At 46.2% G+C, this 13,525-nt stretch overlaps 1 protein-coding gene across 1 annotated transcript in view; it reads right to left on the bottom strand.

Annotated features, from left to right (window-relative positions):
* Positions 1-5,614: 5,614 nt before the first annotated feature.
* The window catches only part of ZFAT (zinc finger and AT-hook domain containing), a 193,224-nt gene continuing 185,313 nt past the window's right edge, over positions 5,615-13,525 (bottom strand). The window contains 1 exon segment of the mRNA XM_048508580.1: positions 5,615-6,767. Within this exon segment, the coding sequence (XP_048364537.1) occupies positions 6,522-6,767 (246 nt within the window). The 3' untranslated portion in view covers positions 5,615-6,521.

Genomic DNA, 13,525 nt, shown 5'->3' with positions numbered 1-13,525 from the left:
GCCATTCTTGGAGATCTGGGCTTATTACTGTTAGATTGTTGATGTTTTATGGTTCATAGCGGTTAGTATTTTAATTCTGATACTTTGCTGAATTGGTTTTATCGGTGGTACGCTGCCCTGAACCCTTTGGGGATGGGCAGCATAGAAATCCAAAAATAAAAATAAGTAAATAAATGGTCAGGTCAAAAACTCTTCCATTTATCTTCATTCTCCTCGACTTCTCTGCCAACTTAGTTTCTGTGGAATCATTTCTGTTTTGCTCCCTTTGCAACTGAGGTATGAGAGTGTCCTCAGATGGTTTTCTCCCTCCTTTTCTAACCATTGATTCAGTGCTTCTGAAAACTGCTTTCCTTCTTTCCGCTGTGGTCTCAGAAGGACGTGGCCTTCTCTTCACACCATCTCTGCGTGATGTCATCAAACCTCACGGTTTTTAGTCCCACCCAACGTGCTCATGACGCTCAGCTCATTTTGGCTCCACGTAATTCACATCTGTGATTTCTTCTCCGAGAATCCCATGGCCGTGACAGTCTCATGAACTTGTCAAAACCGGTATGTTCAAGCCTGAACTTATCAATGGACAACATCATTGTCTTCCTTCTCTAATCAAAGTATTCCTAAGTACCTGGAATGGAAATGAATGCAGGCTCATTTATTTCCATCTCTTTGCCCCCTCTTCCTTGTCTCCTTTGCTTTTAGATTTTAAACTGTACCCTCCATGGGGCAGGTCCCTATCTTCAGATCCCTATTGATCTCAGATTGCAAATGCCTTAGCAGACCAGGTGCTCAGGAGCAGCAGCAGCAGAAGGCCATTGCTTTCACATCCTGCACGTGAGCAGGCACCTGGTGGGCCACTGCGAGTAGCAGAGTGCTGGACTAGATGGACTCTGGTCTGATCCAGCAGACTAGTTCTTATGCTCTTCTACTTTGAAAAAGTTCACTGTACCTTCCTAATTCTTCTTAGAAACATTAGAATAATACAAGTTCTACCTTCCTTCTGTCTTGCCACGGACCTCCTGTGCAATACTATCACGTCACACCCAGTGATTGAAACTGCTGTTTTGTTCAAACAGCTACCCTCCACATTTTACATATGTGCTACATTTTTCTTTGTATGTGTGATTTTGCCATCAAGTTGCAGCTGATGGCTGATCCCCAAGGCAAGAAACAGGTGGAGGTGGCTTGCCATTGTCTGCCTTCAAATGGGTTGAGAGAGTTCTGAGAGGACTGTGACTGGTCCAAGATCCCCCGGCAGCCTTCATGCAGAGGAGAGGGGGAAACAAACCCGGTTCTCCAGATTAGAGCCCGCCGTTCTGGCTCTGCATTTTTCGTTACTGAACTTCGGATTTTCAGCACGACCGCTCAAACGTTCGCAGTTCTTGTCAATCTTGTGTCGCAGGCAGATGTGGCAAGCACTGAATTAGCTCTTTCACCTGAAGCTGCTGATAAAAGTTATTGGATAGTGGAAGCCTATGAGGAATACCACCAGATATTCCCCTTTCAACCTGATGTCTTCCCTTTCGGTATTAAATTTTGCATGCGTCTTTTGAATCACATCCGGAATCCCCTCCCTCCCTTTTTTGTGCTAGTTCATATATGCAATGCTTAAAATTCTGGAGCTCAGATGGATGATAACCAGAGGCGTTCCTCTCATTGGGCAAAGTGGGCAGTTGTCCTGGGCACCACCTTGTGGGGGGCGCAAAAACTGCAAGTTCGTTTGTGGAATTTTTTTATATTTTCAGTGTTTTCCCGTTTTTGGCCTGCAGAGGGTGCAGTTTTTAGGATAGCAGCACCAAAATTTCAGGGATTTTTCGGGAGACTGTCCTGATGATATCACCTAGGTTTGGTGAGGTTTGGTTCAGGGAGTCCAAAGTTATGGACTCCCAAAGGGAGTGCCCCCATCCCCCATTGTTTCCAATGGGAGCTAATAGGAGATGGGGGCTACACCTTTGAGGGTCCATAACTTTGGACCCCCTGAACCAAACTTCATCAAACCTGGGTAGTATCATCAGTAGGGTCTCACAAAGATACTCTGAAATTTTGGTGCTTCTATCCTAAAAACTGCACCCTCTGCAGGCACCCCCTGACCACAGGCATTTCCCCAGATTTTCCTTTTAAATCCACCCCCTTCCTGCCAATGCTTGTTTTCTTTCTTTCTCAGGTTTTGCCCAGGGCTCCAGTTTGCCTAGGTACGCCACTGATGATAACTGTATTAAACACAAGAACGGGAACGTTTGTGGAGCACAGGGGTTCTACATCAGGCCTGCCCAATTGCAAGAAAAGCAACAGAACACTAGGGGGGAAGAAAAGGATTTACTAATTTATTTTCAGGAAAGGGGGTAGGGATGGGGTGTTCGTTATGATTTCACAGCTACGTACACACGGGCCACGACCTCCGTTTGACATTTGTAAGCCTACTGAAATCACACTTCAGCCGGACCACGGCTTTGGAGATTAAAAGAGACCATTCTGTTTCCACATTCTCTTATGTACAGCATAATTCAAACCATGTGATCATTATATTTCCAAACAAGATTTGATTTTCATACATATTAACAAGTAATTAGGGTTCACACTGCTGGTTTTGTGTCAACGGCACTTGACATAATTACTAGGCCTATGAACACTATTCTACAATTGTATTCGGAAGTTTTTAAAACCACCATTTATTAACCCGGGGTCCGTGAGGGATACATCTGGGAACGGCAATGTCTGTTCACGCCCACTACTGAATCAGCTCCCGTTCACAATCCACATATAGCACACATCTGATTCTAGTCAAGAAACAGAATTAACTTTGATCCTATATATCCTTGGGACCTAACATAAGCATCACGTTTAAAATGTGTGGACAGCGTCCCAAGATTATAGGGCAAAATGGAGCTCTCGGTTTTATGAGTGGCCCAGACAAATACATGATTAAATGCTCAGATCCATCTTGAGTAAATGTTGAAGTAGACCCATCTATCCCTTATCAGTTTCCTTTCCTGGCTTTATTGTTGGAATTGGGGAAACCCAGCTGTTCATAGCATGCAAGGGCCAAGGATTCATACCGCCATATAAATTTCGGATTCTTTGTATGGCTATCAGTTCAAACTGCAAAGTGTTGACACTTTGGTTCCTGCAGGCACCTGGTAGAGAAATTATTCAACTTCTAATGGACTCCTGCATACCTAGCATATTACTGAAGAGTTATAAGATTCCAACACTGTTTTGTGTATATTTATTCTAAGCTATGTAGAAAAACATTGTTCTTTGGGTTGGACCTTGAGGGCCTGCTCTACTACTGAAGGCACGTTCTTCTCGTGAGCGGAGCATTCTTCTGACATGAGCATGTGGTATCACGGGAAGGCTCCTCCCACTACCACCGGGCTCCTCCCATTGGGGGAGGGGTCTATGCTAGCAGAACAGATCTCTGGGATCTGAGCCTGTTCCTTTCAATTTCACAAAGCTGCCTTGATAGGCCCTGTGGATACCAGGTTCAAGATCACTTTTTGTCTCCTTCTGGAGTTATGGTCTCATGATCGGTCTCTCGTCACAGATGCTTCGTGCTATGTGCAAACTCAGGAATGGGACTATGCACAAAAAGGGGGCGCACAATAACAGCGGAGACTGGACATGTGGGTGCCCAGAAGCTTCAGCATAAATCCGGGTTCACATATAGGGCAGTGCAGCGGGCCCACGCGAACTCAGCCCTCCAAAACAGCGTTTAAAATCCCTTCTTGCTAGATGTTCAGCTTATCGAAGGAAGAAGATTTACAGATTTCAGATTCCAAAGAGCTCCGCTCCTTTTGCTGCTCTATAAAAGGTAAAGCTGCAAGTTCACCGGTGTATCGACAAATATATGCATACACGTAAACGTAAAGTGGAGAATTCGTGAAATACGCCAGAGAGGAGAGACAGAAAATTGATTTAGTAGCCCTGGTGTTTAGTGGCTTCCCTTCTGGGCTGCTGGCATTCTTCCATTCCAAATGTTGCAAAATAAAATTTCAGGCAGAAACAGGAACTGCTCCTGGATCCGTGAATGCAATCTAAAAAGCAGTCCACAGAACCTATGTTCAGTTGGGAGGTAACCTCAATTTCTATGGTGCTGGAGTTGATTCTCACGGCAATTTTTATTCATCCGAGTTGACAGAGCTCACATTTTCAGGGCATTCCGACCGACCGAATTTCTTTTACGTGCTCCTGTCCGAATCACAATTCATGGTATTTGTTTTAAAAGCAGAACGTGTCATCTGGAAAGGTACCCAAACCATATTACATGGAGATAGCAAAACCTGGTGCACAGGCACGGGCCGGGAAACACGTGTCGCCGCTTTGATGTTCTTCATCAAAGGCTGAGTTTTGAGACACCTGCAAGGGCCAGCCCCTCTGACTGGGAGATGCTCACACGTCTGCTTTTGGAGAATCTTCACTGGGCTCATTATTTAGAGTCCCACAAAGCCAGGTGTCTGGCAAAACACTTTCTTCCGCTCGAGGCAAGAAAAATAAGGACCACCGGCAAGTTCGAGATGGATGGCAGCCCTTTCTAGCGGAGAAACAGTCCAACCGGCCGGCCGGCCGGCCAGCCAAACAGAACGTGCCATGTTCCGTGGGACCTCTGCTGTTCCCACACGTGGTTTGCATGAGCACAGCTACGCCTTGCCTCAAAGAAGCAGCCATCGTATATCGAGAGGCATAAAACCCCGTGGCGTTTTCTAGAACACTGTACCCAAGCTATTCAAAAAAAAATCACATTTTTATATTTCTTAAATTACTGCCGTTGCTTGCAAAGAGGAAAACAGGGAGACTGAAATATCCCACCAGTAGAATAGTTTTTTTTTTTCAAAAAACCCCTATTTCTTTCCAATATATGTGTCTGAACTATGCCATAATCAGAAAACACTGGTGTTTCACCCAAGCTGCTATCACTGAAATGGTTGTTGGGGTTCCATGTTAGAACCCACCCTAATGAAAACCGGGAATGCAGAGACCAGTGCCAAGTCAGGGTGAAATCATGATGCCACAGGGGACTATCGACCTGATTTCCTTCTAATGGGATTCTGTCCTCCCTCTCTCCTGGGGAGAATTTTTAAAGTGGGGTGGCGGACGCCTCTATTTCTACTATTGTTATTCGCTGTTTTAAAGGTTTTAGTAATTTATTATATTTATGTTTTATGTTGGACACCGCCCAGAGCCCCTAGGGGATTGGGCGGTATAGAAGTTTAAATAATAAATAAAATAAAAAATAAATAAATGACGATCTTGTGCTTTTGACGGTAATGATAATAAAACAAGCGCTGTTTCTTGTGGAAGGTTAAATGCTGAAAAGGAGGGGAAATCATGCAGAAAGGGGCAGTGAACAACGGATTCCCGTGAACGGGATGGGGGCTGCTTTGCTTTCTGAAGGGCTGGGTGCCGTCGCTATGAAGAGGATTCCAAGTGGAAACTGGGAATATGGTTCTCAATGTAGGTGCTTGCTAGCCAGTCATTATGACTGTCCTTCTAAGCCAGTGGTGGAGAACCTTTGGCACTCCAGATGTTATGGACCACAATTCCCATCAGCCCCTTCCAGCATGGCCAATTGGCTGATGGGAATTGTAGTCTATAACATCTGGAGTGCCAAAGGTTCGCCACCACGGTAAGCCAACAGGAGAGGTAGGAGGCCAATAACTGGCTCTCTGGAGCTCTCCAGGCAGACATTGAGCTGCTTAATAAATTTGCTGGACAATCTGACTCAAAAAATGGTTAAAAGTTCAAAGGCCATTATGTGCAGCGGGGGGGGGGGAGAGAAACAGCTGGACCTTGGCTTGTTTTTGAGGGAGGGAGCTGGATTTGGGCCCTTCCCAGTTGCTGTGCGGGCAGGAAGAGCCAGCATCCCGTTCGGAGCCTTCAAAAAATAGGTAGAGACCCAGATGTGGCCCACAGCTGGAAACTGTGCCGGTCTTCTTAAAGTGCACATAAGCGAAACAGCAACGAAGATACAAAAGTGGCCTTAATAGGGTCACAACCCATCACATTTTGGCTTTCTGGCCAAAAGACAAAAGGAAATGCTTATCATCCCAGAAGGAATTGGTTGTGGTTACCTACGACTGTAGATTTGCAGGCTGTAACTTCAGGAGCTGCTTGTGAGAAGAAGAGGGGGTCTTTTGAAGTATAAAAAGAGGAGGGCTTTCTTAAACAGAAGCTGTGTGGGGTTCAGAAGGTAACAGGAGCATCTCCTGGCACCAGAAGTCCCCAGCTCCATCCACAAGAACGCACAATCCTGGTAAATCTTAAAAAGACAACGGACTAGAACACAGGTGTCAAACTCGTGGCCCTCCAGATGTTATGGACTACAGCTCCCATCATCCCCTGCCAGCATCATGCTGGCAGGGAATGATGGGAACTGTAGTCCATAACATCTGGAGGGCAGCGAGTTTGACACCTATGGACTAGAAGCTGCAAGAGACCCTGCTGAGCTCTGCCATTCAACACACACTGGGAAATAGCAACGTGTTTTGGTTTGGCAGAACCCCAAAGCTCCCCTTGTTTGGAGGCCGTGGCTAGACCTTCTGAGCAGACAGTTCATCCTCCACCGTCTGCTCTTCCACAGCCTGCACGGCTTCTTGCACGTATACAATAAGCTCCGAGGCCTCTCCTCCCTGGGTGTAGACGGTCACTGTCCCGATCCCTTCCACCTCGTCGGAGGAGACGACCAGATGATGCTGTTCTGACAGCTCCACCGACGCCTCCTGCAGCGTTTCCTGAATCATGACGGTGTGATTGGAGGACGGCTCCTCTTCCGTGACCTAAGGAGAAAACACAGGGATCGTGAACTTCTGCTTCTGACAGCAGGCCTCTGTTTTCCCTGAGCTAAAACTGAGGAGACAGAGGGAGAGATGCCAAGGAGTGATGCTGACAGTCCACGGTTCTCAAATTATGGGCTCTTTAATAGACCACCACCCAGATCTTACAGAATTTATGGACAAACCAATCGAATTAATGCAAATGCCTTAACAGTCCAGGTGCTCGGGAGCAACAGCTGCAGAAGGCCATTGCTTTCACCTCCTGCATGTGAGCTCCCAAAGGCACCTGGTGGGCCACTGCGAGTAGCAGAGTGCTGGACTAGATGGACTCTGGTCTGATCCAGCTGGCTTGTTCTTATGTTCTTAGAATATTCAACAATGGCAAAGCTGAGAAGAACATCTTGGTTAAAAAAAACAGACTATTCACCGAGTATGGAAGAAAAATGAATTTTATTTGGATTACAAAAGCCAAAGACTTGGGCTGATTCTGCATGGGCCAAAGTGTGAAAATGGTGTGAAAATGATGTAAAAGGGTTTAAAATGGTATAAAAGGGTTTATGCTGTTTTCACACCATTTTCACACTGCTGTTTTTGGCCCATGCAGAATCAGCCTTGGATAACAAGGGCCACGCACATAAGAACAAAATGATGTTCTCAGATCTTAGAAGCCAGATCTTAGAGATCTGAGAGCCAGTGTGGTGTAGTGGTTAAGAGCAGGTGGATTCTAATCTGGAAAACAAGGTTTAATCCCCCACTCCTCTACCAGAGTGGCAGAGGCTTATCTGGTGAACCAGATGTGTTTCCGCACTCCTACATTCCTGCTGGGTGACCTTGGGCTAGTCACAGATTCTCTCTGAACCTTCTCAGCCCCACCTACCTCACCAGGTGTCTGTTGTGGGGAGAGGAAGGGAAAGGAGCTTGTAAGCCACCTTGAGACTCCTCACAGGAATGAAAGGTGGGGTATAAATCCAAACTCTTCCTCTTCTTCTTACTTAGGCTAGAAAACTTTAACCGGAATTTAAGAAGTTATACGTTTGAAAATTAATAGATGGAAGCAAGCTTCGCATATCACCTTACCTGTAACAATGGGTTTTAATCTTATGAAAAATAAATTGAAAAAATAAACCATAAATGTGCTCTTTGGGAGAAGATAGGAGATGCTTCAATGGGGCTGCATAACAAAGGCATTAGTGGGCCCAGTTCCCTGTGGTGGATTACAAATGGGTAGCTCAACTATAGAAGACAGACCACCATAAGAACATAAGAACTAGCCTGCTGGATCAGACCAGAGTCCATCCAGTCCAGCTCTCTGCTACTCGCAGTGGCCCACCAGGTGCCTTTGGGAGCTCACAGGCAGAATGTGAAAGCAGTGGCCTTCTGCTGCTGCTGCTCCCGAACACCTGGACTGTTAAAGCATTTGCAATCTCAGATCAAGGAGGATCAAGATTGGTAGCCATAGATCGACTTCTCCTCCATAAATCTGTTCAAGCCCCTTTTAAAGCTATCCAGGTTAGTGGCCATCACCACCTCCTGTGGCAGCATATTCCAAACACCAATCACACGTTGCGTGAAGAAGTGTTTCCTTTTACTAGTCCTAATTCTCCCCCCGCCAGCATTTTCAATGAATGCCCCCTGGCTCTAGTATTGTGAGAAGACCTAGCAGGTGCATATCATATCTTAGATATGGGTAGGGAGCTATGGCTCAGTGCTGGAGCAGGATGAAATGTTTTATTTTTTTTCTTTCCTGGACTGTGTCCAAGAGACTGATTCCATATAAGGCAGCATCATGTCTTCACAAAAGCAGACTCAAGGTAAACACATGCTCAGGAGTACAGTTTTTCTGGCTTGTCCTGGGCTCCTATTGCTGGCCAGATGTTGTGGACTACAATTCCCATCAGCCCCTGCCAGCATGGCCTGATGGGAATTGTAGTCCATTACATCTGGAGTGCCAAAGGTTCGCCACCACTGTCCTAGATAATAACAAAAGGCCCACGTGGGTTTCTCAAAAGAAAAGAAAAAAAGGGGCATTTTCGCTTGATGGATACTTTTCGGTCGTGAGGTAAAAACTCACAATGCTTCACTCGGGCTTTATTTTGGGATCCTTTTTTCACAGGAACCCGAATTGCGGGACATTTTCTGTTAAAATAAGGGTGGGAAATGTCCGCTCCCCCAATGATTTGCAACGTCCGCAGCACCCGTAAACTACCCCGACTGAGTCCATCAGGCCAGTAATGGAAATATCTGACGGCCTCGGGCTCCCTATTTGCAGCAAGCACGCTTGTTGAAGTAGTAATAGGAATGGAGGATTGAAACAGGGGAGAAGGTGTGGGGAACGGGGGCGGGGGGAGGCAAAGACAGAGAAGGAACAATCGTCATTTTTTCTGGAGAAAGGAAAAATGCAATTGTTTTGTGCCAAAAGGGTTGTTATATGACACAGCTGTGCTGAACAGAAGGCCATTTTATGTGTATGTTAATCAGGATATGCCAAGCTAGCGGTGCCGTTTAATTGATTTAAGATGGCTCCTACACCCTTCCTCTGAGAATGAACAGTTTTTATTCAGGTTCGGTTTCTCTTTAATTTACTGAGAGGGAGGAGGGTAAGGGAGGGGATTTGGGGGACTGAAGCTCTGGAGAAAGAAAACTCTTGACACAACAGGTCACAGGGACAGAAAGTAAACCGCAAAGCATTGCAGGCGATTCATGTCTTGGAACTTTGTCAGCTAGCTTTGGATTCTCTTGGTGAGATTCTACAGGTCTGTTCCACTAGCAGATGGAGACTTCCTCTGATGTAACATGGCTGTTGTGCTCAGGTGGCCATTTGAGAGGGAACATGCATGAGGCCAATGGCCACAGTGCCCTCTGGTGTCGAAGCTCTAGAACAGGGATCTTTCAAACTATGGCCCTCCAGATGATCATGGACTACAATTTCCATCAGCCCCTGCCAGCATGGCCAAATGGTAGAGCTCATGGGAACTGTAGTCTATGAACATCTGGAGGGCCATAGTTTGAAGACCCCTGCTCTAGAACATAAGTGTCAAACTCACAGCCCTCCAGATGTTATGGACTACAGTTCCCATCATCCCCTGCCAGCATCATGCTGGCAGGGGATGATGCGAACTGTAGTCCATAACATCTGGAGGGCCACAAGTTTGACACCTGTGCTCTAGAACTTCACTGAAAGTGGGCCTCCATCAGAGCAGTCTCGGCGTCTTCTGCACAGAGGAGGCTCCTTCCACTGGAAGGAAGCTCTTCTGCTACCATTTCTACCACCATGAAGCAGCACAGAGGTGGCAGGTGGGTTGGAGAACGGGCTCATGCGTCAGTATGATCTGTATGGACTCGAGTACATAAGTTCTGGAGGCCTCACTTCCAAAAAGGATGCGGCCCGAACAGAGCAGGTGCAGAGAAGCGTGACATGGAGGGGGCCTGAAGATAAACCCTACAAGGAAAGGCTGAGGGACGTGGGAATGTTTAGTCTGGACAAGAGGAGATTGAAGGAGGATACACTTGCTTTCTTCAAGTATTTGAAAGGCTGTCCCTTGAGAGAAGGGCAGGAAGCTGTTCCTATTGGTAGTACAGGATAGGACTTGGAATAATGGGTTTAAATTATGGACAGAAAGGTACCAGCTGTAATTTTTTGTTGTTGTTTAGCAATAGAATAGTTCAGCAGTGGAATCACTTTTCCGGGATGCTTTAGGCTGATCCTGCATGGACCAGGGGGGTAGATCAGAATCATGTTTCTCCAGGATACCAGGAATCCATACTCTATCAGTTCTACCAGCATGGCCAATTGGCCATGCTGACAGAGGCTGATGGGAATTGTAGTTCCTGAACATCTGGAGAGCCGCAGGTTCCCTACCCCTGGGCTAGATGGTCTGTATGACCCAACCCTATGCTTCTATGAGATAACAGGAGCCCATGAACATGTTTATTATTTCATTTATTTATTTTAAACATTTATTAGCAATAAAAGCATTTTTCCAAATGAATTTTTTTCCCAATGAAATTTCCCATTTTTCCCAATGAAACCCAATCTTTTCCAGTTTTAACTTTTCAGCTAGGAAGGCATATCCTTTTCTCTCGCGCGAAACTCTAATAGAGATTTCTTTCAGGATAATTATATCCATATTGTCTATTTTCAATCTTATATCAAAATACTGCTGAAGGATTTGATCTCTAATCTTCTTCTGTACAAAATGTACCGGAATGCCTCTCGGGAGCTTTCTGGTTGCAGCAAATCTATAATTTATTCTATAGAGCTTATCAACTTCCATCTCCATATTTCCCTCAGAAACCTCCCCCAAACCTGCCAAGACTATTTCAGTCTTTTGTCTAATATCTTCATCCAATGTCTCAGGAACAGCTCTGAATCTGAAATAAAATTCTTTCTTTAAGAAGACCAGTAAAGTTAAATCGTCCAATTCTCATTCCAACCCACAGGATTTCAAGATGCCAAGGGTGGTTTGCCATCCCCTGCCTCCGTTACATGGCTCTGGACTTCCTTGGTGGTCTCCCATCGAAGTACTAGCCAGGACCAACCCTGCATCACACATTTATCTGTCTGTCTGTCTGTCTGTCTGTCTGTCTGTCTGTCTGCCTGCCTGCCTGCCTGCCTGCCTGCCTGCCTGCCATCCATCCATATCCATCCATCCATCCATCCATATCCATCCATCCATCCATCCATCCATCCATCCATCCATCCATCCATATCCATCCATCCATCCATCCATCCATCCATCCATCCATCCATCCATATCCATCCATCCATCCATCCATCCATCCATCCATCCATCCATCCATCTATTATTCCACTTATATACTGCCCTCCCCCAGAGGGCTCAGGGCGGTTTACAACAATGACAACAAACAAGTGGATAGATAAAATACCGTACAGAGTACTGGGATCACATGAGATCTGACACATGAGATCTGACGAGATCAGGCCAGCCAGCGCCAGCCAAGTCAGGGCTGTCAAAATAGGTACACAAACCTCTTTCTCTAAATAGTCATTTCAGACACATTCAGATTTGCCACAAGTGGAATTTGGACATTTCATTCATATCGGGGGAGTGAGATTCCAAGAGGGACTGCAAAGTAAATTTGCAATTCATTAGGAAAAGAACACTTTGAAGCACACACGGTCCCAAAGGTGATGCGCGTGTTGGCCCAGGAGAGGGTGACATTACATTCACCGGCACCCATGAGAAAGTAGAAAGCAGTCTTGTTTTCAGCTTGTTTTCAGTGCGCGCCACACGTAATTTTAAAGGCGGTCGAGATGTGCAAATAAACAACGAGGAGAGGAAGATAAATTAAAGAGCGCTTGACACAAGCGCGAAATGAAAACAGACTCTCCTTCGGTGGCAAGGGCACCCAACTTATTCAATTTTATCTCCTTTTGAAATGAAAACGGCCAATAAAGAACGTTAACGGCCTCCGCTATCTGCCTTTATCCATATGTTTCTACCGGCTTTGTCATTCAAGGTAAAGTGATTAACTGTTTGTACTTGTGGTGCTTCTTGTTCCATCTCTCCCTGCTGGGCACCTATCCGTAATCCTCCGAGCGTGATAAATTGAGGCATTTCCCGGGATATGCGCTGTTCTAATCAGGTAGGCATTTACGTGTGAGCGACTTAGGTTTCTGCTGGATTGATCCGCAGGGGGCCATCCTTGCAAAATGCTATTTCCACATCCTTTCAATGTAAGAAAGGAGTGGCGGCCAAGTCAGCCACTCCTTCCCTTTTGACTTCTTCATCTGTGTATTCTTTTCAGTGCCTACAGACATAGCCTTGTTTGTTCTCCAGTGGGCATGTAACTAGATACAATTTCTTTATTAAAGGGAGGGCGAGCGATCCTTTTCTTTTTTAACCACACCACTCCAAGGCTCAGGAAAAGATCCTTGCCTTATCACAACAAAACGCTGGGCCTTTCCCCACTTACCGTAAGCCCCGCGCTACTTCAGGAGAGTAGCACGGGGTTCCTCCTCCCTCCCCACGGCAGGGGCGGCCACAGCATAACCGCCCTGGCAGCTACCGCCTGTTCGCCTGCTTGGCATGGGCCGGGCAATCCCAGGCGCTCTTCCGAACAGCCATGCTGACAACTCCTTCACAGCACAGGCGCAGGAGTCATTAGGGACGCATACAAGCGGCATAGGGGGGATGGAAGGGAGTGGGGAAAGGGCCGCTATTTCCACATCCTTTCAATGTAAGAAAGGAGTGGCGGCCAAGTCAGCCGCACCCTTCCCTTTTGACTTCTTCATCTGGATTTTCTTCAATTTCTTCATTAAAGTGAGGAGGACGAGCAATCCTTTTCTTTTTTAACCACACCACTCCAAGGTTCAAGAAAAGATCCTAACCTTATAACAACCAATTAGGTGAGTCTGGAAGAAGAAGAAGAAGAAGAAGAAGAAGAAGAAGAAGAAGAAATAAATAGCCAGGAAGCAGGGCCATTAAAGAAGGTACAGAAGAAGAAGGAAGAGGAAGAGGAGGAGGAGGAGGAGGAGGAGGAGGGAGGAGGAGGAGGAGGAGGAGGAGGAGGAGGAGTAGGAGTTTGGATTTATATCCCAACTTTCTCTCCCGTAAGGAGACACAAGGTGACTTACAAACTCCTTTCCCTTCCACAGGAGGTGGTGATGGCCACTAACCTGGATAGCTTTAAAAGGGGCTTGGGCAGATTTATGGAGGAGAAGTCAATTTATGGCTACCAATCTTTATCCTTCTTGATCTGTGATTGCAAATGCCTTAGCAGACCAGGTGCTCGGGAGC

This window comes from Sphaerodactylus townsendi, linkage group LG09, assembly GCF_021028975.2.
Source record: "Sphaerodactylus townsendi isolate TG3544 linkage group LG09, MPM_Stown_v2.3, whole genome shotgun sequence".
In the NCBI taxonomy this organism is placed as follows: domain Eukaryota; kingdom Metazoa; phylum Chordata; class Lepidosauria; order Squamata; family Sphaerodactylidae; genus Sphaerodactylus; species Sphaerodactylus townsendi.
This window is presented reverse-complemented; position numbering and strand designations above follow the sequence as displayed.